The 24642-nt window shown below is 45.5% G+C and overlaps 1 protein-coding gene across 1 annotated transcript in view; it reads right to left on the bottom strand.

Moving 5' to 3' along the window:
- LOC139266646 (fibrocystin-like) overlaps positions 1-24642 on the bottom strand; it is a 630313-nt gene that overhangs the window by 191341 nt on the left and 414330 nt on the right. The window contains 4 exon segments of the mRNA XM_070884234.1: positions 4751-4796; positions 4798-4918; positions 10911-11079; positions 17197-18078. Of these exon segments, the coding sequence (XP_070740335.1) occupies positions 4751-4796; positions 4798-4918; positions 10911-11079; positions 17197-18078 (1218 nt within the window).

The raw sequence follows: 24642 nt of genomic DNA on the forward strand, positions 1-24642 counted from the left end.
GACACAGGTGCGAGCCAGTCCATCATGGGCAAAAAGACTTTCGAAAGGTTGTGGTGCAACAAGGCCTCAAGGCCAGTCTTAACTCCAGTTCGCATGAAACTAAGAACTTACACAAAAGAACTGATTCTTGTAATTGGCAGTGCTACTGTAAAGGTCTCCTACGATGGAGCGATGCACAAGCTACCACTCTGGGTGGTACCGGGCGATGGTCCCACGTTGCTTGGCAGGAGCTGGCTGAGAAAGATACGCTGGAACTGGGACGACGTCCGAGCGCTCTCGCCCGCTGATGCCACTTTGTGTGCCCAGGTCTTAAACAAATTTCCTTTGCTGTTCGAACCAGGCATTGGGAAATTCCAAGGAGCATAAGTGCCTTCTAATTCCGGGGGCGCGACCCAGCCATCACAAGGCGAGAGCAATACCGTACATGATGAGAGAAAGGGTAGAGATCGAGCTAGACCGGCTGCAAAGAGAAGGCCTAATTTCCCCGATCAAGTTCAACGAGTGTGCCAGTCCTAACGTCACAGTCCTCAAGGCACCATCAGAATCTGTGGCAATTACAAAGTAACTATCAATCGTTTCTCCCTGCAGGACCAATACCCACTAACAAAGGCCAATGGCCTCTTTGCAACGCTGGCGGGAGGAAAGACGTTCACGAAGCTGGATCTGACTTCAGCCTACATGATGCAGGAACTGGAGGAATCATCGAAGGCCCTCACCTGCATCAACACACACAAAGATCTTTTTGTTTATAACAGATGCCCGTTTGGAATCCGATCGGCGGCAGTGATATTCCAGAGAAACATGGAAAGTTTACTGAAGTCGGTCCCGCACACCGTGGTCTTCCAAGACAACATCTTGGTCACAGGTCGGATTACAGTGGAGCACCTACAGAACCTGGAGGAGGTTCTTAGTCGACTCAAGTGTGTGGGGCTCAGGTTAAAATGCTCGAAGTGCATTTTCCTGGTACCTGAAGTGGAGTTCCTGGGAAAGAGGATTACCGCAGACGGCATCAGGCCCACCAACGGGAAGACGGAGGCAATCGAGAACGCACCGAGGCCACAGAACGTGACGGAGCTGCGGTCGTTTCTGGGACTCCTGAACTACTTTGGTAACTTCTTACCGGGTCTCAGCACATTGCTAGAACCACTGCATGTCTTACTATGAAAAGGGGACAAATGGGTTTGAGGCAAAAACCAAGAAAATGCCTGTGTAAAAGCGAGAAAATTGTTATGCTCAAACAAATTGTTTGTGTTGTATGATCCATGTAAGCGTTTGGTACTAGCATGTGATGCGTCGTCATATGGCGTCGGGTGTGTATTGCAACAAGCTAATGATTTCGGGAAACTGCAACCGATTGCTTATACATCCAGGAATCTGTCTAAGGCCGAGAGAGCCTACAGCATGATTGAGAAAGAAGCATTAGCGAGTGTCTGTGAGGTAAAGAAAATGCATCAATACCTGTTTGGGCTAAAATTTGAATTGTAAACTGACCCTAAGCCACTTATATCCCTGTTCTCCGAGAGTAAAGGGATAAATACCAACACATCGGCCCGCATCCAGAGATGGGCGTTCATGTTGTTCGCATACAACTACGCCATCCGCCACAGGCCAGGCACAGAAAACTGCGCCGATGCTCTCAGTAGGTTGCCATTGCCCACCATGGGGGTGGAAATGGTGCAGCCCGCAGATCTAGCCATGGTTATGGAAGCATTTGAGAGTGAGCAATCACCCATCACTGCCCGGCAGATCAAAACCTGGACAAGCCAGGACCCATTATTATCTCTAGTCAAAAGCTGTGTGCTTCACGGGAGCTGGTCCAGTGTCCCAGTGGAAAACCAGGAAGAGATAAAGCCATTCCAGCGACGCAAAGATCAAATGTCTATACAGGCAGACTGCCTTCTGTGGGGCAATTGAGTAGTGGTCCCCAAGAAGGGCAGAGATTGCCACTCACGGCTTACCCGATGTCCTGGTGAGCGACAAAGGGCCATGTTTTACCTGTGCTGAGTTCAAAGAATTCATGACCTGTACCGGGATCAAACATGTCACATCTGCCCCGTTTAAACCAGCGTCCAATGGTCAGGCAGAGAGAGCAGTGCAAATCATCAAGCAAGGCTTGAAGAAGGTAACTGAAGGCTCACTGCAGACTCGCCTATCCCGAGTTCTGCTTATCTACCGCACGAGACCCCACTCACTCACTGGGATCCCACCTGCTGAACTGATCATGAAAAGAACACTTAAGACAAGGCTGTCGTTAGTTCACCCTGATCTACATGAACAGGTAGAGAGCAGGCGGCTTCAACAAAGTACCTACCATGATAGCGCAAATGTGTCACACGAGATTGAAATCAATTATCTTGTATTTGTATTAAATTATGGACAAAGTCCCAAGTGGCTTCCCGGCACTGACGTGGCCAAAGACGGGAGCAGGGTGTTTCCGATTAAACTTTCAAATGGACTCATTCACCGGAAACACTTGGACCAAATCAAACTCAGATTTACGGACTACCCTGAGCAACCCACCTTGGACCCTATCTTTCTTGATCCCCCAACACACACACACCAGTGGCACCCGACACCATGGTTGACCACGAAGCAGAACCCATCATCCACAGCAGCCCAGCAGGGCCCAACACCCCAGGCAGCCCAGCAAGGCCAGCTGCACAGCAGCCCAGCGAGGGCCCAACAAATGATCCAACAACACCAGCTTTCACACCGAGACAATCAACCAGGGCAAGAAGGGCCCCAGATCACATTGTAAATAGTTACACTATTGACTTGGGGGGGGGGGGGGGGGAAGTGTTGTTATATATGTAAACTTATATTTACTCTGTACAGCCACCAGAGGGCTCATCCCCTGGAGTCCCAAGGGATCCCATATTCCCTTGGGAGCACAGGTATTTAAGGAGGCTTCACAGATTGGAGAGGCATCCTGGAGACCTGCAATAAAAGACTAAGGTCACACTTTACTTTGAGCTCACAGTGTTCAGTATGACTCTTTCTCCATACACTACAGTTTTGTAGGTAAGCGTGCCAGCCAATTTGCATACAGCAAAATCCCACAAACAGCAAATGAGATGTGACCAGGTTTAATGGTTTTGGTTGAGAAATAAATGTTGGCAGGACAGCGGGAGAACTCCCTACTCTTGTTCGATTAAATGCTGTGAGATCTTTTACATTAACCTGAACAGGCATTCAAGGCCTCAGTTTAACTCCTCTGAAAGATATTAGATTACAAGTATATGCTGGTTGTCAATCTTTTGACTGCAGGTAACAAATATTACTGGTGAACACTCATGTTGCTGGTGAGATGTGGGCTTCCTGATACAAAACCACTATTTTGTGGCAAGCATATAACTCAGCCACACAATGGCCATGGTTATCCTCTGTCCGCTCACCAGCCTGCGATTATCCTCCTGATATGCAAAGGTATTTGGGTGACCTTGTACACAAATGACAGAAAGTTAACATGCAGGTACAGCAAGCAATTAGGAAGGCAAATGGTACATTGGCCTTTATTACCAGGGGTTGGACTATAAGAGTAAGGAAGTCTTGCTGCAATTGTATAGGGCTTTGGTGAGACCTCGCCTGGAGTATTGTGCACAGTTTTAGTCTCCTTACCTAAGGAAGGATATACTTGTCTTAGAGGGGATACAACAAAGTTTCACTAGATTGATTCCTGGGATGAGAGGACTGTCCTATGAGGAGAGCATGAGTAGAATATATCTATATTCTCTGGAGTTTAGAAGAATGGGAGGTGATCTCATTGAAACATAAAATTCTTAGAGGGCTTGGCAGGGTAGATGCTGAGAGGTTGTTTCCCTTGGCTAGAGAGTCTAAAATTAGGGGTCATAGCCTCAGGATAAGGGGCTGGACAGGTCAGACTGAGATGAGGAGAAATTCTTCACTCAGAGGGTAGTGAATCTTTGGAATTCTCTACCCAGAGGGCTGTGGAAGCTCAAGTCATTGAGTATATTCAAGATGGAGATCGATAGATTTTTAGACATTAAGGGAATCAAGGGATAGGGTGGGAAAGTGGAGTTGTGGTATATGATCACATTGTAGAAGGTAGAAGGTCCTATTGTATGGTGGAGCAGGCTCAAGAGGCCGTATGGCCTATTCCTGCTCCTATTTCTTAAGTTCTTATGTTCTTCGTTAAAAAGAATGAGGAACAAGCACAGCTAATAAACATGCAGGTGGACAACTCCAGCCAATTTGCCTACACTGAGATTCCAGTGAAACGGAGATACAAAACAGATGTAAAACTGACACTTTTTGGCACACTCAACCCATCACCATCCTGACAAAAACAAATGTTACTGTACTTCCCATTCATTTTAATGGCATGTTTGAAATTTCAGAAGCTAAATTGGAATGGCACAATCCTCATCTAAACTATGGCCCCTGGCTCTAAAAAAAATCTATGTCTACTCCTGCAGTGAATTAGGAAAGAGGTTGAAACTTCCTAAATGTTTCAAATAATGATATTGGACACCAAGTTTTAAGTTATTTACTTTAATATAAACAATTGATTTGATTTTCTGCAATAGTGAGAATAGTTATGGGACACTGACATCCTCTTACCAAATCTCTAGTTTTTGGTTATACTAGAAAGGAAGTGTTAGATATTCTGTGCTGCTCTGAGAATGTCCTATGATGTGTGCTTTGATATTATAATTAGCTTAGGCAAGAATACACTTTCTGAAAAACTAACTACAAGTGCATCACGTAACAGGAGAATACTCGGTATTACCAGTGTACAAGCAGGATTGACTCCACCTGAAGTCTGACTGTGGGAACTGGTACTGATGAGGGAGGTGGTACTCCCATTGCACGACCATCCAGGTCCTTGAATAAAGTCTTTCTCCAACGATTGCATCCTGCCTGCAGCCACTGTAATCCTTTTCCAGCCTCATGCACACTGTAAAGTTCAAACGTTAAGAACAACTTAGAGAGAAACAATTCAAGTTCTTACTTTACATCAGTGTGCCGGCAGGTTTGTGACCTCCACTATCTGATATTTAAAAACGCCAGCCAAATGTGCTAAATGTTGTATTGTGATACAGTGCACCATTGCTCTACCAATAAACAAAACTAGTTGATAACAATCAAAGAAAATTTCAGGCCCAATCAACCTTGTCATACTGACCGATGGAAGATTTGTGACTATAACTGTCCTCCATTATGACCAATTCTCTACCTTCCCTCCAATACTGTTTATTCCTTGCTGTCATTCCATGGCCACATTTTGATGACTCAACTCAGTGGCTTTTATTCACAAGTGAAAAGAATTTGGGGCTGAAATTGTCCCATTGGCGGTAACGGGTTGAGGCAGAGGTGCCGACATTTGAGAAATTGCCCTCGTGCTTTATTGTGGCAGTGTACGCTACTGCCCCACCCATGTTTCCACCCCATCAGCCATGCGCTGACCCCTTACCAACTCGATTCCACCCCGCATGGGAAATAACCCGGCGGGAGCGGAGCGGCCGCCGATCGGTGCCCCCGACAGCTTTTCCCAGGCGGGAAGCTGCTAGTGGTTGGGCGGCACATCCGCCCTTAAATGGGAGGATGCACTGCCACGGCTGCCATTTTATTTTAATTGTCGGTTGACTCTGAAGTCGGCCTGACAATAGTGGTCACGCGTTCGGCCAGGTCGCCAACAGGCAACCTGCCACTCCCTCTTGGGTACTGGGCCGCTGACCCTGTCAAAACCTACTCTGGTGGCCAGTGGGCACCACTAAAGTTTATGCAGAGCTCGCAGCAACCCTCCCCTTTAACTGAAGGAGAGGGACGTTGCGATGCGTCAGTGCGATGCGGCATTTCCGTGTCGCGCTGACGTCATAAGCATCGCGCTGAAATGGTCAGCGGGCGCTCATGAATCCGCCCACAGTCCGTCCCGTTCCCCACCAACCTCCGCCCTGCCACAGCCCGACTTCACCGCCCCACCAGAAGAAACATTTTAAAAAGGGAAAAATCACTCCAGACAATTGGAAAATGTGAGTGCGCCCCATTTTGCTCGGAGGGTAATTTCAGCCCCTTTAAATTGAGAAAATAGAAAAACAAGCTTAGAATCAAGTGCTAGATAAAGAGAAAAAGTTCAAAAAAAGTTGCCAAGAAGAAAACTAAAGCAAACAACGTGCAATTGTGCAGATGTTGCTTGTGGATGGCTTTGCTTTACCAACAGTAAACAATCAGCACCTGATTTTATGGTGGCTGTAATGACACCTCCTAGGCAAGGTCATTTAATCATTGGCACCCATACATTTACAGAATTATCAGGGGCAGGACACGAGGTTATTAACCCATCAATAATTTGTACAGTAGTGTCATAAAACTTTATCAAGAAACTGACTGTAACATTGTGTCATCAAGAAAACATTTCCCTGCATTAAATTTCATCTGGCGCCCATCTGTCCAATCTACCAACCTAACAATATCCTCCTGACATCATTCACAGTCCTCTTCAAAGTTAATCATGCCTCGTAGATTTGCGTCAAATGCATATTTTGATATTGTGCTCCCTATACCCGGATCCAGATCATTTAGATATATGAATCAGAGCATTGTCCTAACACTGACGCTTGGGCAATATTACTTGTTACATTCTTCCAGTCTGAAACATATCCATCAATCACTGCAATCTGTTTTTGTACTCAGCTCATCTGCTGCTGAAACCCTCATCCATGTATTTGTTACCTCCAGACTTGACTATACCAACTCACCCTTGGCTGGCCTCCCCCGCTCTACCTTCCATAAACTTGAGGTCATCCAAAACTCTGCTGCCTGTATCCTAACTCGCACCAAGTCCCGTTCACCCATCACACTTGTGCTCCCTGATCTACATTGGCTCCCAGTTAAGCAATGCCTCAATTTTAAAATTCTCATCTTTGTTTCCAAATCCCTTCATGGGCTCGCCCCTCCCTATCTCTGTAACCTCCTACAGCGGCACAACTCTCCGAGATATCTGCACTCCTCGAATCCTGGTCTCTTGAACATTCCCGATTGTAATCGCTCCACCATTTGGTGGTCGTGCTATCAACTGACAAGGCCCTACGCTCCGGAATTCCCTCCCTAAACTTCTCTATCTCGCTTTCCTCCTTTAAAATGCTCCTTAAAACCAACCTCATCTGCCCAATATCTTCTTACGTGGCTTGGTGTCAAATTTTGTTTCATACCGCTCCAATGGAGCGCCTTGGGATGTTTTACTATGTTTAAGATGCTATATAAATACAAGTTATTGTTGTTGTTTTCCTATGCATGCTGCCATACTCCCTTTAAGAGAGTGCACCTTAATCTTAACAACAAGCCTCTTGTGTGGCACCTTATCAAACACCCTTTGAAAATCCATGTATATAATATCCACTATATTTCCTTTATAAATACAACCTGTTATTCCCTCAAAGAACTCTTAAAATTGTCAGACATAATTTGCCTTTTACAAATCCATGCCTTTAATTAGCCTATGTATTTCTAAGTGAGTATTAATTTTATCCCCTATGGTGGCCTGTAGAACCTTACCCACCAGCAATATTCGGCTGCCTGGTCTATAATTGTTTCTTTTATCACTTTCTGCCTTCTTTAGCAGAAGTAACTTTGGCACACCATCCATAGAGACAGTTATTTCCTCCCTGAATTCTCTCAGCATTGTAAGATACACATCATCAGGGCCCAGTGTCGATTACACTTTGAGTTCCACCAACTACTACTTCCTTACCCATAGTTACCCTATTTCATTTCTCTATTCCACTTCTACACTTTCATTTCCAGCATTATTTTATAAAATCACGGCAAAGTACTCTTTTAGTAGATCAGCAATGCCATCATTCTCCATGGGGTTTTCTTTCAGCTCTCTGATCGGCCCAAATTTTTCTTGCGCTATTCTTTCCTTTTTAATCTGTTTAAAGAATTATTTACTGTTTTCCTCGAAGTTCTCTGTGAATCTTTCTTCGGATGCTTTCTTAGCATTTCTAATCACTTTTTATACTCCACATGATTTTCTTTTGTCCTATTCGTCCTATATTTGCCATATGCTTCTTTTTAAATTTAATTTTATTTTCTCTAATTATTCATGGAACTGCAGCATTTGCTCTACCCTCTATAATGGAGCAGAACACTGCTGAGGACCAACACCAAGTTATCTAATTTTAGAAACACCAACTAAAATTAAAAAGTAAAAGATTTACATTTGTATATTGCTTTATCACATTTTGACATTCATTGTGTACAATGATTTCCCTTGAATTACTGTATAGGCAAACAAGGCAAACACTTTGGACAGAGCAGGAACCCATAAACAGCAATGAGATGAATCACCAGTATTGAGGAATGAATGTTGGCCAGGACAGAAATACACCTGATCTTCGTTTAAAAGTACCATGGGATCTAACATCCACTCAAATCAAAAAGAACAGGTAGATGGAGTTTGGTTTAATGTCTTATCCATAGGCCAACCCCTCCAACATTGAAGCAATTTCACAGTACTCCACAGGAATGGCGTATGAATCCAGTTTCAGAGGTGAGGGGATTACCAACTGAACTCAACTGACAAAAGGCTACTAAATAAGTTCACAACAATAGAAATTCAAGTTGAACTTGAAAATGGGTAAATAAAACACTGGCTGAAGGAAAGTCTATTGCTATGGCAGTAATACTAAAGTGGAGGCAGGGCAGTACTGAGCAAGTTACCTCACGGATCAATTGTAGGATTCCTACTGTTTCTAATTTACCATCAATCATTTAGATTAAGTTCACAACTGATATGGAGAGGGGGTGGTGGGGAGAGGCAGTTGGGTCAGAGGAAGCAGCCAGAGCATTATATAAGGAATCAGATTGAATCTGTAAATGGGCAGAACAGTGACAGATTAAATTTAATACAGATAAGATGCTGCATATTGGAAGAAAAATGGATAAGATACATATTCTACAAATGTTATAGGAATAGATAAACTTGAGGTTGAAAGTGATCGGGGATGTTAATCACGTCAAATAATGTTAAAGCAGCAAACATAGCAAATGTAATAATACTGCCCCCTCCACCCTCACCTCCAACAAGCACAAGGAGCTCATGGACTTCTTTCTTACTAAAATTGAGACCATCAGTTCAGCTGTCTCTGCTGCTTGCCTCCATTCCCCTAGCCCACCAAGTCAAGCTCCCCCCCATTCCCCTAGCCCACCAAGCCAAGCTCCCCCTACCCTAACCCTGAACTCGTATCTTTCTCTAGTTTCTCTCCTATCTCCCCTCATGCCCTCTCCGAACTTATCTTGTCCTTGAGATCCCATCTCCTGCTCCCTTGACCCTATTCTCACCAAACTGCTGACCACCCAACTTCAGTTCCTGGTTCCCATGCAAGCTAATAATGTTAACAGTTCCCTGTCCTCAGGAACTGTTACCTCTCTTTCAAATCTGCAGTCATCACTTCCCTTAAAAACCCACCCCCATCTCCAACCTCCCTTTTCTCTCCAAAGTCCTTGAACCTGTTGTTGCCTCCCAAATCCAATCACAGCACAGCACTGAAAAGACCCTTATCAAAGTCACAAATGACATCCTATGTGACTGTGGTAAACTATCGCATCCTCCTCCAACACCTCTGCTCCGTCATCCAGCTGGGTGGGACTGTCCTCGCCTGATTCCATTCTTACCTATCCTGTCGTAGTCAGAGAATCACCTGCAATGGTTTCTCTTCCTGATCCCACACCTTTACCTCTGGAGTCCCCCGGAAGCATCTATCCTTGGAACCCGCTCCAGTTTCTCATCTACATGCTACCCCTCGACACCAACAAAAACACGTCATCAGTTTCTACATGTACGCTGATGACACCCAGCTCTACCTCATCGCCACCACTTTCAACCCCTCCACTGCTTGATTTGTCAAGCTGCTTGTCCAACATCCAGGCCAAGATTAGCAGAAATTTCCTCCAGCTAAATATTGGGAAGACCAAAACCATTGTCTTCAGTCCCCGCCACAAACTCCGTTTCCTAGCCACTGATTCCTGACCACTTTCTAAGGCTAAACAAGACTGTTTCATAACCTTGGCATCCTATTTGACTCTGAGGTGCGCTTCCGACTACATATCCACACCATCACTAAGATCGCCTACTTCCATCTCTGTAACATCACTCATCTCTGCCCTTGCCTAAGCTCATCTGCTGCCAAAACCATCATCTAAGGCTTTTATTTCCTCTCGAGTTGACTATTCCAATGCTCTACTGGTCAGCCTCCCACCTTCCACCTGCTGTAAACTTCCATTCACCTATCACCCCTATGCTCGCTGAAACCCGGTCTGGCAACGTCTCGAATTTAAAATTCTCATCCTAGTTTTCAAATCCCTCCATGTCCTCACCCGCTCTACCTTTGTAATCTCCTCCAGCCTTACAACCCTCCCAAGATCTCCAATTCTGGCCTTTTGGGCATCACCAATTTTCATCGCTCCACCATTGGTGACCGTGCCTTCAGACATCTAGGCCCTAAGCTCTGGAATTCCCTCCCTAAACCTCTCCGCGTCTCTAGCTCTCTCTCCTCCTTTAGATGCTCCTTAAAACCTACCATTTTTGACCATGTTTTTGGTCACCTCTCCTAATATCTCTTTATGTGGCTCATTGTCAAGTTTTGCACAATATCGCTCCTGTGAAGTGCCTTGGGACATTTTTCTACTTTAAATGCAAGTTGTTGTTGTTGAACGATATCATCAGACCAATAGAATATGTGCAGATTTCCTGCGCCTGGGCGTAATGGCTCATCTGAGCACATCATATGGAAGAAAATCAAGGGGCAGCTGGTGCATGACTGTAAGAGAGTCCGTTCAATTTTCAATCCATACTTGATTATGACACTGAGGTACTCAAAGAGAAAAGGTGTTCCATTCATTTCCCAGCCCTTTCATCACCTTGAAATAGAAACATAGATAAATTGTACCTGGCTTCAGAGGAGTGAAAATAAAACTTGTTCTGTTCTTTGATGTGCAACATCCGTGTGCCTTTAGCTACAATTGGATGCATAATGCCATAATTCTGAGGGTTGGACATAAAGCAAGCATCACTGTCCTCACTGTAGCAGTTCTTCATGAACCCAGAAAATGTGACATCTAAAAAAAAATGAAACGTAATCTTAAAAAATTTAAAATGAAAGATTCTTACTCATTAATAGCTAAAAAATTCTAATATATTCATATTTTTTGATGTGTACAACTCACAGTATGAATCTCTCACCATTTTCACCATAGTTTCTGAATTTAGGTTGAATGACAAACCTTATTTTTCATATTGGACTGTAAGCTGGTTGGGGCATCTTAATTATTGGACTGGGCACATTAAATAGATCAGGCTGAAGAACAGCACATATGTGGCTCAGTTGCAGATGAAACCCATAGAACGTTCTACATCTACATTAAATCAAAAATCTTCAGTATAGTGTACGCTTCCTGGAGCCAAAAAGCCTTTGACCTTTCAATGCACTTCCACTGGAACTCCAGCAGGAGTATGGTGGAAGAGTAAGGACCCAGATACGCTTGGTTACAGTCAACCAAATAACATTAGTGGAACCACCTGGAAATCCAGGCCAAGGCTCATCGCTTGGACCCAAAGGTACAGGTAGTAATTCTTTTCAATGAATTGGAGGGGGCTATGTATATCTTCTTTCCAGGGGGACTCCAGCACTTTTACAGTGAACTGCAACCACTTCCCTCAATTTGGAAACATAAAGAACTCCCCGTGACCCATCAAACTTGGCAGGGTCAGCAACAGAGGTCGCAGACAGGCACAGCCCACAGATATTCAGCTTTTCAATTTTAAAAAGTTATTGAAGTGAAATTTAAACTGAACATTTTTAGTTACATTAAAAAAATTATAAGCTGTGTATATGAGTGAGAGAAAATATGACAGTTGGTAATTATTACACACATTGTTGATACTGGTTTCAAATTATAAATACTCTATAAACTTCAGAAAGCCGATTGTGCCGAGAAAGACAAAAGCACAACAGTGGGGCTAATTTTAACTTTTATCGTCAGGTGAAAAACAGGTGATGGCGAATTGGCAGCCCATTTTACACCTCACCCAATTTTCAGTGCCTAGATTTTGATCCTTCATTTGCAACAATACCTCTGCAACTGTTGATATGCTCAATCATTCCCCCACTTTTGTGGCCTTTGTCCCCAGCAATACCTCCACTGTCTCCCATCCAAATCATTCCCCATGGCATGGCACCCATCTTCACTCGCTCAAGTCCAAGGAGCATAGATTTCAGCATATCTAGTGCACAAGTGGTATAGCCATCAATCGGCAGATCTATCATGACCATATTACAAACAATTCCCTGTTTGCATGCCTCCAATCAAGTTTTCACCCCTCCAACAGCATCTCAACTAGCCTAACCAAAGTCATGAATGGCTCTCTGTGATTATGACCATGATCCATCCCTCCTCATTTTTCTTGACCTCTCTGCAGTTTTTGATACCATACCATCCTCCTCCAATGCCTCAATATGTTGTCCAGCTCACTAGGACTGTCCTCACTTGATTCACTCTCACCTATCCAGTCGTAGCCTAAGTATCTCAACTAATGGCTTCTCTACCCACACTGTCATGTCAGTATTTCGCAAATATCCACCTTTAGCCCCTCCTCTTCCTTATCTATATATTGGCCCCCGACTACATCATCCACAGATATGAGATGAACTGGCACATGAAAGCTGATGACACCCACCTCTACCTCTCACAACCCCTCCACCAATGCTTCATCCAATTGTGAGTAGGCCACAATTTACTTTTAAAATATCAAAGCCGTTGTCTTTGGTCCCCACCAGAAACTCTATCCTATTCCCAACCACTGTCTTAGGCAGAACCAGACTGTTTGTAACCTCAGTATCCTATATCCTCTGCATCACAATCATGAACTACTTTCAACTTTATACCATTGCCCGTCACTGCACCTGCTTCAGTTTATCTGTTAATTTGCAGGAATGGCTCTTGCACCATTATAGCAGGTGTCCTCAAAGGATCTATCCTTGACCCCCCCCCCATTTCTCAGCTACGTGCTGCCCCTCGGCGACATCATCTGAAAACACAGCATCAGTTTTCACATGTACGCTGACGACACCCAGCTCCACCTTACCACCACCTTTCTCGACCCCTCCACAGTCCCTAAATAGTCACGTGATGAGTAGAAATTTCCTCCAACTAAATATTAGGAAGATCGAAGCTGTTGTCTTCGGTCCCTGCCACAAACTCCGGTCCCTAGTCACCGACCCCATCCCTCTCTCTGGCAACTGCCTGAGGCTGAACCAGACCGTTTACAACCTTGGTGTTGTATTTGACCCCAAGATGAGCTTCTGAACACATATCCGCGCCATCACTAAGAAAGCCTATTTTCACCTTCGGAACATTTCCTGATTGCACTCCTGCCTCAGGTCATCTGCTGCTGAAACCCTCATCCATGACTTTGTTACCTCTAGACTTGACTATTCCAATGCATTCCTGGCCCGTCTCCCATATTCCATCCTCCCTAAACTTGAGGTCATCCAAAACTCTGCTACCCCTGTCCTAACTCGCACCAAGTCCCATTCACCCATCACCCCTGTGCTCACTGACCTACATTGACTCCCGATTAAGCAACGCCTCAATTTAAAAATTCTCATCCTTGCTTTCAAATCCCTCCATGGCCTCGTCCCATGGCCCTGTGTCTCAATGCGAGGAGTATTCATAATAAGGTGGATGAATTAACTGCGCAGATAGCTTTTAACAGATATGATGTAATTGGGATTACGGAGACATGGCTCCAGGGTGACCAAGGCTGGGAACACACCATCCAGAGTTATTCAATATTCAGGAAGGATAGACAGAAAGGAAAAGGAGGTGGGGTAGCAAAGCTGGTTAAAGAGGAGATTAAGGAATAGTATGGAAGGACATTAGCTTGGTTGATGTGGAATCCGTATGGGTACAACTGCGGAATACCAAAGGGCAGAAAACGCTAGTGGGAGTTGTGTACAGATCACCAAACAGTAGTAGTGAGGTTAGGGATGGCATTAAACAGGAAATTAGGGATGCGTGCAATAAAGGTACAGCAGTTATCATGGGTGACTTTAATCTACATATAGATTGGGCTAACCAAACTGGTAGCAATACGGCGGAGGAGGATTTCCTGGAGTGTATAAGGGATGGTTTTCTAGACCAATCTGTCGAGGAACCAATTAGAGAGCTGGCCATCCTAGACTGGGTGATGTGTAACGAGAAAGGAATAATTAGCAATCTTGTTGTGCGAGGCCTCTTGGGGAAGAGTGACCATAATATGGTAGAATTCTTCATTAAGATGGAAAGTGACACAGTTAATTCAGAGACGAGGGTCCTGAACTTAAAGAAAGGTAACTTCGATGATATGAGACGTGAATTGGCTAGGATAGACTGGCAAATGATACTTAAAGGGCTGACAGTGGATAGGCAATGGCAGACATTTAAAAATCACATGGATGAACTTCAACAATTGTACATCCCTGTCTGGCATAAAAATAAAACAGGGAAGGTGGCTCAACCGTAGCTAACAAAGGAAATTAAATCCAAGGAAGAGGCATATAAAATGGCCAGAAAAAGCAACAAACCAAAGGACTGGGAGAAATTTAGAATTCAGCAGAGGAGGACAAAGAGTTTAATTAGGAGGGGGAAAATAGAGTATGAGAGTAAGTTTGCAAGGAACATAAAAACTGACTGCAAATTCTTCTAGAGATATGTGAAGAGAAAAAGATTAGTGAAGACAAATGTAGGTCCCTTGCAGTCAGAATCAGGTGAATTTATAATGGGAACAAAGAAATGGTAGACCAATTGAACAAATACTTTGGTTCTGTCTTCACGAAGGAAGACACAAATAAACTTCGGGAAATACTAGGGGACCGAGGGTCTAGTGAGAAGGAGGAACTGAAGGAAATCCTTATTAGTCAACAAATTGTTTTCGGGAAATTGATGAGATTGAAGGCCGATAAATCCCCAGGGCCCGATAGTCTGCATCCCAGAGTACTTAAGGAAGTGGTCCTAGAAATAGTGGATGCATTGGTGGGCATTTTCCAACATTCTATAGACTCTAGAGCAGTTCCTATGGATTGGAAGGTAGCTAATGTAAGCCCACTCTTTTAAAAAAGGAGGGAGAGAGAAAACAGGGAATTATCGACCGGTTAGCCTGAAATCAGTGGCGGAAAATGTTGGAATCAATTATTAAAGATGTAATAGCAGTGCATTTGGAAAGCAGTGACAGGATCGGTCCAAGTCAGCATAGATTTATGAAAGGGAAATCATACTTGACAAATCTTCTAGAATTTTTTGAGGGTGTAACTAGTAGAGTGGACAAGGGAGAACCAGTGGATGTGGTGCATTTGGACTTTCTAAGGTATTTCACAAGGTCCGACACAAGAGATTAGTGTGCAAAACTAAAGCACATGGTATTGGGAGTAATGTATTGACGTGGATAGAGAACTGGTTGGCAAAGGAAGCAAAGAGTCGGAATAAACAGGTCCTTTTCAGAATGGCAGGCAGTGACTAGTCGGGTGCCGCAAGGTTCAGTGCTGGGACCCCAGCTATTTACAATATACATTAATGATTTAGATGAAGGAATTGAACGTAATATCTCCAAGTTTGCAGGTGACACTAAGCTGGGTGGCAGTGTGAGCTGTGAGGAGGGTGCTAAGAGGCTGCAGGGTGACTTGAATAGGTTGGGTGAGTGGGCAAATGCATGGCAGATGCAGTATAATGTGAATAAATATGAGGTTATCCACTTTGGTGGCAAAAACAGGAAGGCAGAATATTATCTGAATGGTGACAGATTAAGAAAAGGGGAGGTGCAACGAGACCTGGGTGTTATGGTACATCAGTCATTGAAAGTTGGCATGCAGGTACAGCAGGCGGTGAAGAAGGCAAATGGCACGTTGGCCTTCATAGCGAGAGGGTTTGAGTATAGGATTAGGGAGGTCTTACTGCAGTTGTACAGGGCATTGGTGAGGCCACACCTTGAATATTGTGTACAGTTTTGGTCTCCTAATCTGAGGAAGGACATTCTTGCTATTGAGGGAGTGCAGCGAAGTTTCGCCAGACTGATTCCGGGATGGTATGACTGACATATGAAGAAAGACTGGATCGACTCGGCTTATATTCACTGGAATTTAGAAGTATGAGAGGGGACCTCATAGAAACATATAAAATTCTGATGCGATTGGACAGGTTAGATGCAGGAAGAATGTTCCCGATGTTGGGGAAGTCCAGAACCAGGGGTCACAGTCTAAAGATAAGGGGTAAGCCATTTAGGACCGAGATGAGGGGAAACTTCTTCACTCAGTAAATTGTGAACCTGTGGATTTCTCTGCCACAGGAAGTTGTTGAGGTCAGTTCATTAGATATATTCAAAAGGGAGTTAGATGTGGCCCTTATGGCTAAAGGGATCAAGGGGTATGGAGAGAAAGCAGGAATGGGGAACTGAAGTTGTATGTTCAGCCATGATCATATTGAATGGTAGTGCAGCGCGAAGGACCGAATGGCCTAATCCTGCACTTATTTTCCATGTTCCTATGTTTCTATCTCTGCAACGTCCTCCAGCCCCACAATCCTCTAAGATATCTGCTCTCCTCTAATTCTGGCCTCCTATGCATCTCCGATTTTAATCGCTCCCCACTGGCAGCTGCACCTTCAGCTGCCAAGGCCCTAAGCTCTGGAATTCCCTCCATTAATCTCTCCACCTCAACACCTCTCTTTCCTCCTTTAAGATGCTCCTTATAACCTACCTCTTCCAATAAGCTTTTGGTCTTCTACCCTAATATCTCATGTGGTTCGGTGTCAAATTTTGTTTGATAATGCTACTGTGAAGCGCCTTGGGACGTTTTACTACATTAAAGGCGCTATAGAAGTACAAGTTGTTACTGTTGTTGAAGGTTTCAGATTAAGTCCTCCTGGCATAGAGTTTCGCGCACATGGAATGCATATCAGGAATTCAAGCACCGTACCCAGACCCGCAACCCACTCCCACAAATATGCATCCCTTGAAAGCCATGAGGATGCACGCCCAAATTACTGATCCGCACTTAATCTGGTGTCAGAGAGCTCAAGATCCAAATTTACCTCGGTGATTCTACAGCTAACATTATAACAACAACAGTGGGGATCTGAACCGCACAACTGATAGATAGCTCTGAAAGATTGGCTCTCACCAAAAGAATAATTGAAAGTGCCCACCTTCCAGTTTTGTGATGCCATGAACTGCTGAATAGCTTGCTATTTGATGCCATGGCCTATTTGGACCTTCACCTGATTTTGAAGTGAATGCTGGCCACAAAATCCCAATACGACCTTGAGATGGAGTCCTGGGAGCATGGACATTATAAGCAAGGTCACTCGTCAAAGTAGGTTTGATACGGTCTTTAAAGCAATCAAAGATTGAGCTGGTGCCAATGATCACAGACTTCTGTATCTCTATATACTTCTTCACACACTTATATTTCTGAGCTGATGCTTCATAAACCATTGGGAGGAGTCCAACCCCATTATCAACAAGTGTCACATTGCTAACGAGGACACTACTTTGAATATGAAGAAAAATACCATAATCAAAGTTCTTATAAGCCAGGAAGCCACTGATTTTAGTGCAGCATTGAAATCCATCACCCGTTTTTAGATGAACGCCATGGAGGTTTGAATGGGCCATATTACCAGACCAGGGTGGTTCTTGTTGAAAACATTGTTGACCATTAATATAGTAACCTAAACTTTTAGACCCAACCACTGCATTATTTAGAAGTTTAACATTGTCCGCCAGGTTCACTTTGATGCCAGCAACCCATTCTGCTCCATTGTCTGGCTGTCTGGTCAGCGCAATGAGGTTCCTTAGTAGAGTGTGGTTCTGACCTTCCAGATCCAGGCCATGGCCCTCGGTGTCATATATCACATTGTCACATAACAGAATACCACTGTTCGCTGCTGAGTGAACACCACAACCACAAATGTGATGAATGCTGCAGGATATCATTTCTGATCCAGGGCTGATGTTACTGAACTCTACTGCTGAATGTCCTCATTTCCCAATCCGTACAAAGTCCACATTTGAAACTTGGAGAATGCCTGTTAGACAAAACACATAGCCGGTAATTGGTGATATGGAAGAAAAAGTGCAGAAATAGGTTCACGGTAGAAAAATAAATTACAAAGAAAATGAATGAAATTTAAAATTAAGAAAAAATATTAGCCTGAAAATTGCGGCCTCTCCGGAGCTACCATTTCTATGAATGAGAATACTACATTGTGATTGGTGGTCCAGACCCACATGATCCCAGGATAAGCATACGATCCTGGAAGACATATCATTACTATCAATGGGAATACCTCTAAAATCAAATAAAACACAAACATATATGAAAAAAACATTTCACTTTTTAACAATTAATAGAAATTGCATTAAATTAAATGTTTTAGAGAAAATAATTATTTCTGTGAATTAAAAAAAAATGCTTTAATAGTGTTCAAAATAAATGTACCTTCATAGACAGGCAGTTTTTAATATAAATATATGTAATAACATTTATTTTTTCTATGTTTTAAAACTCTTATGCTGGTAAAAGTATGCTGGACTGTGCAACTAGGTCTCGGAGCGCAAGTCTACATTCCTCCGGGATCACCGGCTCTTTTCGTTAAAAAGACTTGGGTCAGAGGTGGTCAACACCATAGCAAGTAGAGATCAGCAACTTACCTCAGCAAAGCAAAGAAAATCAGAGGAGGGGGCTTAATTGAACTACCTTTGCATACCTCCTCGCAGCACATGGCTGTTGGGACATGCAGCCCAGGAGGGATTCGTAAGAGGGAAAAAGCAGCAGCAAAGCAAAATTAGCATATTAGCTAAAAAAAATCAACATGAAAAGTAGCATAAAGAAGGACTTTTAAACATGCACTGTACCATGGAATGGAAGACTGCATGTGGCATTCCCAGAAGTTGAGATCTTGATATCAGCTGATTTTCAGAAAATGCCATGTAGGAGCCAACCAATCCCCTCCCCTGCCCTGAAGATAACAACATGTGAGGAAGGGTCTTTCTACATTGCTTTTGGGTAGCTAAAGAATGGTATTGTATACTGAAAATGGTAGACTTCAATAGAGAAAAAAGTCCATGAGTGGAAAACCTAACAAATTAATGATTAGAAAGAGAAAGGGCCCGAAATTCAGTACCGCTGGAAAGTTGGTGCTCCCCCCACCTTTTTGGGCCATTAGCGCCAAAACATTTTATGGTTGGGCCACCCCAAATTCAGCTGCAAAAGTGAAAAAATGGGTTCCAGTGCTAATGAACCCTGCCAAAGTGGATTTTTCAGCGGTGTGGCTGTCTTAATTTGAGCATTATGACCACTGAAGAATTCAGCATGCAGGTAAGGGATTCCAATGAGCCAGCTGCTCCATGACCTGGTTAAAGGCCAGGGTTTGCAGCAAGGCCCTGAGGGGGGAAGGAGTTTGGAAGGAGGGCTGGTGTAAGAGGCAAGGAGAGCCAACAGGTTCTCTGATATGGAGCTGGAAACACTGATGGACAGGGTGGAGGACAGAAGGAAAATACTGTTTCCTGACGTGGGAGACCTGGCAGACCGCCAGTACATAATGCATGGAGCGAGATTGCAGGGGAGGTGTCAGGCACCTCCATATATGTGAGATCACACCCTCTCAGGAGGGTGCTGGCCAGTCTGCACCCGGCCCTTCCAGGCCCAGAGGTGTTCCAGGGAATCCTAGAAGGACAGCTGGAGGTCCAAGACAACAACCACAGCAGCCTTCCCGGACCCATGATGCAGCCACAGGGATGACAGTTAGGCATAGTGTTAGGGTAGTCACGCATAACAGGTGTTATACTGAAATCACAGGGGTGAAAAATGATTACAGTATTATTATATTGTTCTTTATGTTCTGTTTTTGCAGTGATTTGGATAATTGGATGAATCTTTATTTTCGGCATATATATCTGGCCAGGTGTTTCATTTGGGAGTGGGCAATTCTGCGTTAAGGCACTCATTGCAATGGCCATTGAACGAGGGAGCTGAAGGGTCATTTGTGGATGGGATTATCTGAAGCGAGTAGCTATGAGACGCAGTTGCACCTCCCTTGCAAGGTTGCAATGGAGACGATGCCTCCGAGCTCTGGGGCAACGGGGATCCACCTCCTCCTCTTCCTGTGCTTCCTCCTCCTCCTCAGATGGTAATGCTGGCTCGACCTCCAGCGGCTGTTCACTCATGATGGCCAGATTGTGCAGCATGCAGCAGATTATGGAGACCTGTTGAGGAGAGTACTGCAAAGTGCCACCAGAGCGGTCCAGGAACCGGAACCTCTGCTTAAGGATGCCTATGCACTGCTCGATGATGCACCTGGTAGCACAATGAACGTCATTGTATGTATGCTCTGGCGTTGTCCTGGGGTTCCGCAGTGGAATGAGCAGCCAAGTGTACAGGGGATATCCCTTGTCCCCAAGCAGCCAACCACAATCCTGATTTGGGCCTATGAAGAGGGCGGGCACACTGGTCGAGTGCAGAATGAACAAATCATGACTGCTACCTGGGTACCTCACATCAACTGCCAGGATCCAACGCTGGTGGTCACACACGAGCTGCACATTCAGCGAGTGGAAGCATTTGTGATCCCGGGGTGATAAGGTGGTGCCCTCAGCCCAACGTGTGTGCAGTCAATGGCACCCTGCACCCTCGGGAAGCCTGCTATTCGGGCAAATCTGGCCTGCTGCTCCACCTGTTTGTCCCTTGTCATCGGAAAGGAGATGTACTACACCCTTCTCCTGTAGAGTGCATCGGTCACCTGCCGGATTCATCCATGTGCTGAGAATTGTGAGATGTTGCCAATGTCTGCAGTGGCAGATTAGAAAGACCCCGTGGCATAAAAATTCATGGTGGTGACCTTGGTCTCCATGGTGAGGGCGGTTCTGAGCCTTGTTTGAGACTGCAGATCTTCTCGCAGGACAGTGCAGAGCTCCCTCAGTACTTCTGCCTGAAATCGTAGATTTCGCAGGCATTGCTCATCACTGAACTGGAGGAAGGAGAACGGAGGTCTGTAGACCCTTTGAGGGTAGGGCCTCCTTCCCCCACGTCTGCGTTGGCCACCCCCGCTGACAGCTGCCTGCTGGCCATTTCCCTGGTCCTCTATTGGTCACCTCCCCCGCAAAGTCTTATTGGGATCACAGGTTAAGTCTCTCTGGTGATTTACGCTCCCTTGTAGAGCGCCTGAGTTGGGGCTCCGGTTGTTGGGCACTGGCCTGAGTGTCTGCTGTTTGCGCTGCCTCAGGCCTGTCCGGACTACCCACAGTGACTGGGCTCTCCTCCACTTGGTTCCGGTGTTCGGTCACCTGTGGTGGAGTAAACTCTACATCGTGTTCTTCCTCTGCTTCTTCTATGGGGTTGCTGAACCTCCTTTTTGTTTGATCCACGTGTTTGCGGCAGATTTGTCCATTGGTAAGTTTAACTACCAAAACCCTATTCCCCTCTTTGGCAATCACAGTGCCCGCAAGTCATTTGGGCCCTGCAGTGGAATTAAGGAAAAAAACAGGGTCATTGACATCAATACATCGCGCCCTCGCATTCCTGTCATGGTAGTCATATTGCGACTGACGCCTGCTCTCAAAAATTTCTTTCATAGTAGGGTGCATAAGGGATAACCTGGTTTTGAACGTCCTTTTCATTAGTAGCTCTGCGGGTGGAACCCCTGAGAGCGAGTGTGGTCGAGATCTATTGGCCAACAGGAGCCATGATAAGTGGCTTTGTCGGGAACCCCCTTAGATTCTGAGCATCCTCTGTTTGATTATCTGCACTGCTCATTCTGCCTGGCCGTTTGAGGCCGACTTGAACGGTGCCTTTCTGACATGGTTGATTCCATTGCCTGCCATGAAGTCCTGGAATTCAGTGCTTGTGAAGCACGGGCCATTGTCGCTGACCAAGACATCCGGTAGACCATGGGCGGCGAACATTGCCCGTAGACTTTCTACCATGGCAGAGAATGTGCTTGAATTTAAAATGGCACACTCAATCCATTTAGAGTAGGCGTCTACTACAACCAAAAACATTTTTCCCATGAAAGGACTTGCGTAGTCCACATGGATGCGTGACCATGGCTTGACGGGCCAGGACCAGGGGTTAAGGGGGGCTTCTTTGGGTGCATTGCCCAGCTGAGCACACGTGTTGCACCTGCGAACACAAAGTTCCAGGTCTGCATCTATCCCTGACCACCAAACGTGTGACCTGGCAATTGCCTTCATCATGACAATGCCCAGGTGCTCATTGTGAAGTTCTCTGATAAACACCTCTCTGCCCATCTGGGGCATGACTACTCAGTTTCCCCACAGTAGGCAATCGGCCTGAATCGAGAGTTCATCCTTGCGCCTATGGTTTAAATTCCTCAGGGCATGCCCCATATGTGGCTGCCCAGTCCCCATTCAGGACACATTTCTTAACTAAAGACAGTAGTGGGTCCTTATTTATCCAGACTTTAATCTGACGGGCTGTCACAGGTGAGCCTTCGCTTTCGAAAGCTTCAACAGCCATGACCATCTCAGCATCATGCTCAGTTGCCCCCTCAGTGGTGCCTAGTGGGAGCCTGCTGAGTGTATCGGCGCAGTTTTCAGTGCCCGGTTTGTGCCGAATTGTGTAGTCATAGGCAGCTAACGTGAGTGCCCACCTCTGTGTGCGGGCCGATGCATTCGCATTTATGGCCTTGTTGTCAGCCAAAAGGGACGTTAGGGGTTTGTGATCTGTCTCCCGCTCAAATTTCCTGCCAAACAGGTACTGGTACATTTTTTTTTTACTGCATATACACATGCTAGCGCTTCCTTTTCTACCATCCCATAGCCCCTTTCTGCCTGGGACAGACTTCTGGAGGCATAAGCTACCGGCTGTAACTGACCATTGGCATTCACATGCTGCAACACATACCACGTAGGAGCACGTGTAGCGGCTCTAACAACGTGCTCAATTTGGGAAGAAAGTTACCAAAATAGTTCAGGAGCCCCAGGAATGAACGCAGCTCCGTCGTGTTACAGGGTCTGGGTGCTCTCTGGATCACTTCCGATTTGGACATAGTAGGTCTGATCCCATCTGCTGTTACCCTCCTCCCCAGGAATTCTACCTCTGGAGCTAAGAAGATGCACTTCGCCTTTTTCAGTCGCAGCCCTGCCCAGTCCAGTCTGCGTAGCACCTCTTCCAGGTTGTGGAGGTGTTCTTCAGTATTGCAACCCGTGATGAGGATGTCGTCTTGAAAAACCACCGTCCTTGGAATCGACTTGAGGAGGCTTTCCATATTTCGCTGAATGATCGCGGTGGCCGAACGAATCCCGAACAGACATCTGTTATACTCAAACAACCCCTTATGTGTCGTGATGGTGGTCAGCTTCTTCGACTCACTCGCCAGCTCCTGGGTCATGTAAGCTGAGGTCAGGTCCAATTTTGAAAAAAGTTTGCCACCGGACAGTGTTGCAAAGAGGTCCTCCGCTCTCGGTAGCGGGTATTGGTCTTAGAGTGACACCCGATTGATGGTGATCTTGTAATCGGCACATATCCTGACCGACCCAGCCGCCTTGAGCACCGGCACGATCGGGTTCGCTCAGTCACTGAATTCGACTGGCGAGATGATGCCTTCCCTCAGCAGGCGGTCCAATTCGCCTTCTATCTTTTCCCGCATCACATACGGCACCGCTCTGGCCTTGTGGTGTACCGACCTGGCGTCCGGGTTTATGTGGATCACTACCTTGGCCTCCATGAAGGTGCCGATGCCGGGTTAAAATAATGAGTCAAATTTGTCCAGGACCTGTGAGCATGATACTCGCTCCACAGAAGAAATTGCATTGACATCGCCCCATTTTCAGTTCATGACAGCAAGCCAACTCCTCCCCGGTAGTGCGGGACTGTCCCCCGGGACAATCCAGAGTGGCAACTCCAAAGTCCGAATCTTTTTGGGTCACGACTACTGTGGCGCTGCCTAGCACCAGAATCATCGCCTTTGAATATGTCCGTAGCTGTACGTCAATCGGCAATGGACACCCACAACCTTTCGAACTGTTTGATACTCATCAGGGACCGGCTGACCCCCATGTCTAGCTCCATTAAAACTGGGATGCCATTGAGGAGCACTTTCATCATTATCGGTGGCGTCCTGGTATATGAACTGTACATGTGCTCCACATGAACTCGCTGAACTTCAGCTTCCAGCGATTTCCCCCAGTATTCATTTGGCCTGGTAGGGCTTACATCGGGCCCGTCCTCCTCATACATCAACCTGGCTGCAGGCTTCCTGCACATATGCACCAAGTGACCGCTGACGTTGCAGTTTCTGCAGGTATATTGCTGATACCTACAAGCTCTGGCTGGGTGTTTGCCTCCACACCTCCAGCAGGAGCTGGAGGCCCCATTGTTGGAAACAAAAGATCCATTACCAGTCGATCATCTCTGACTGTCTCTGTGACTGTCCTTAAGCGCACCATTAACAGGTGTTGATGGCCCCAATACTGGCCGCATTGTCCATTGCGATGGCATGAATCGCCGTTCAGCTAGCCACTGTCTCTGTTGAATTCCCCCTTTGGGTTCGACTACATGCTGGAGCATGTCCGATTGCCCTTTTCTGCCTAGAGAACTGTGTGCCGCATTAACAATGTTGACTCCCTGGTCG

Source organism: Pristiophorus japonicus, chromosome 7 (assembly GCF_044704955.1).
Source record: "Pristiophorus japonicus isolate sPriJap1 chromosome 7, sPriJap1.hap1, whole genome shotgun sequence".
Classification (NCBI taxonomy): Eukaryota; Metazoa; Chordata; class Chondrichthyes; family Pristiophoridae; genus Pristiophorus; species Pristiophorus japonicus.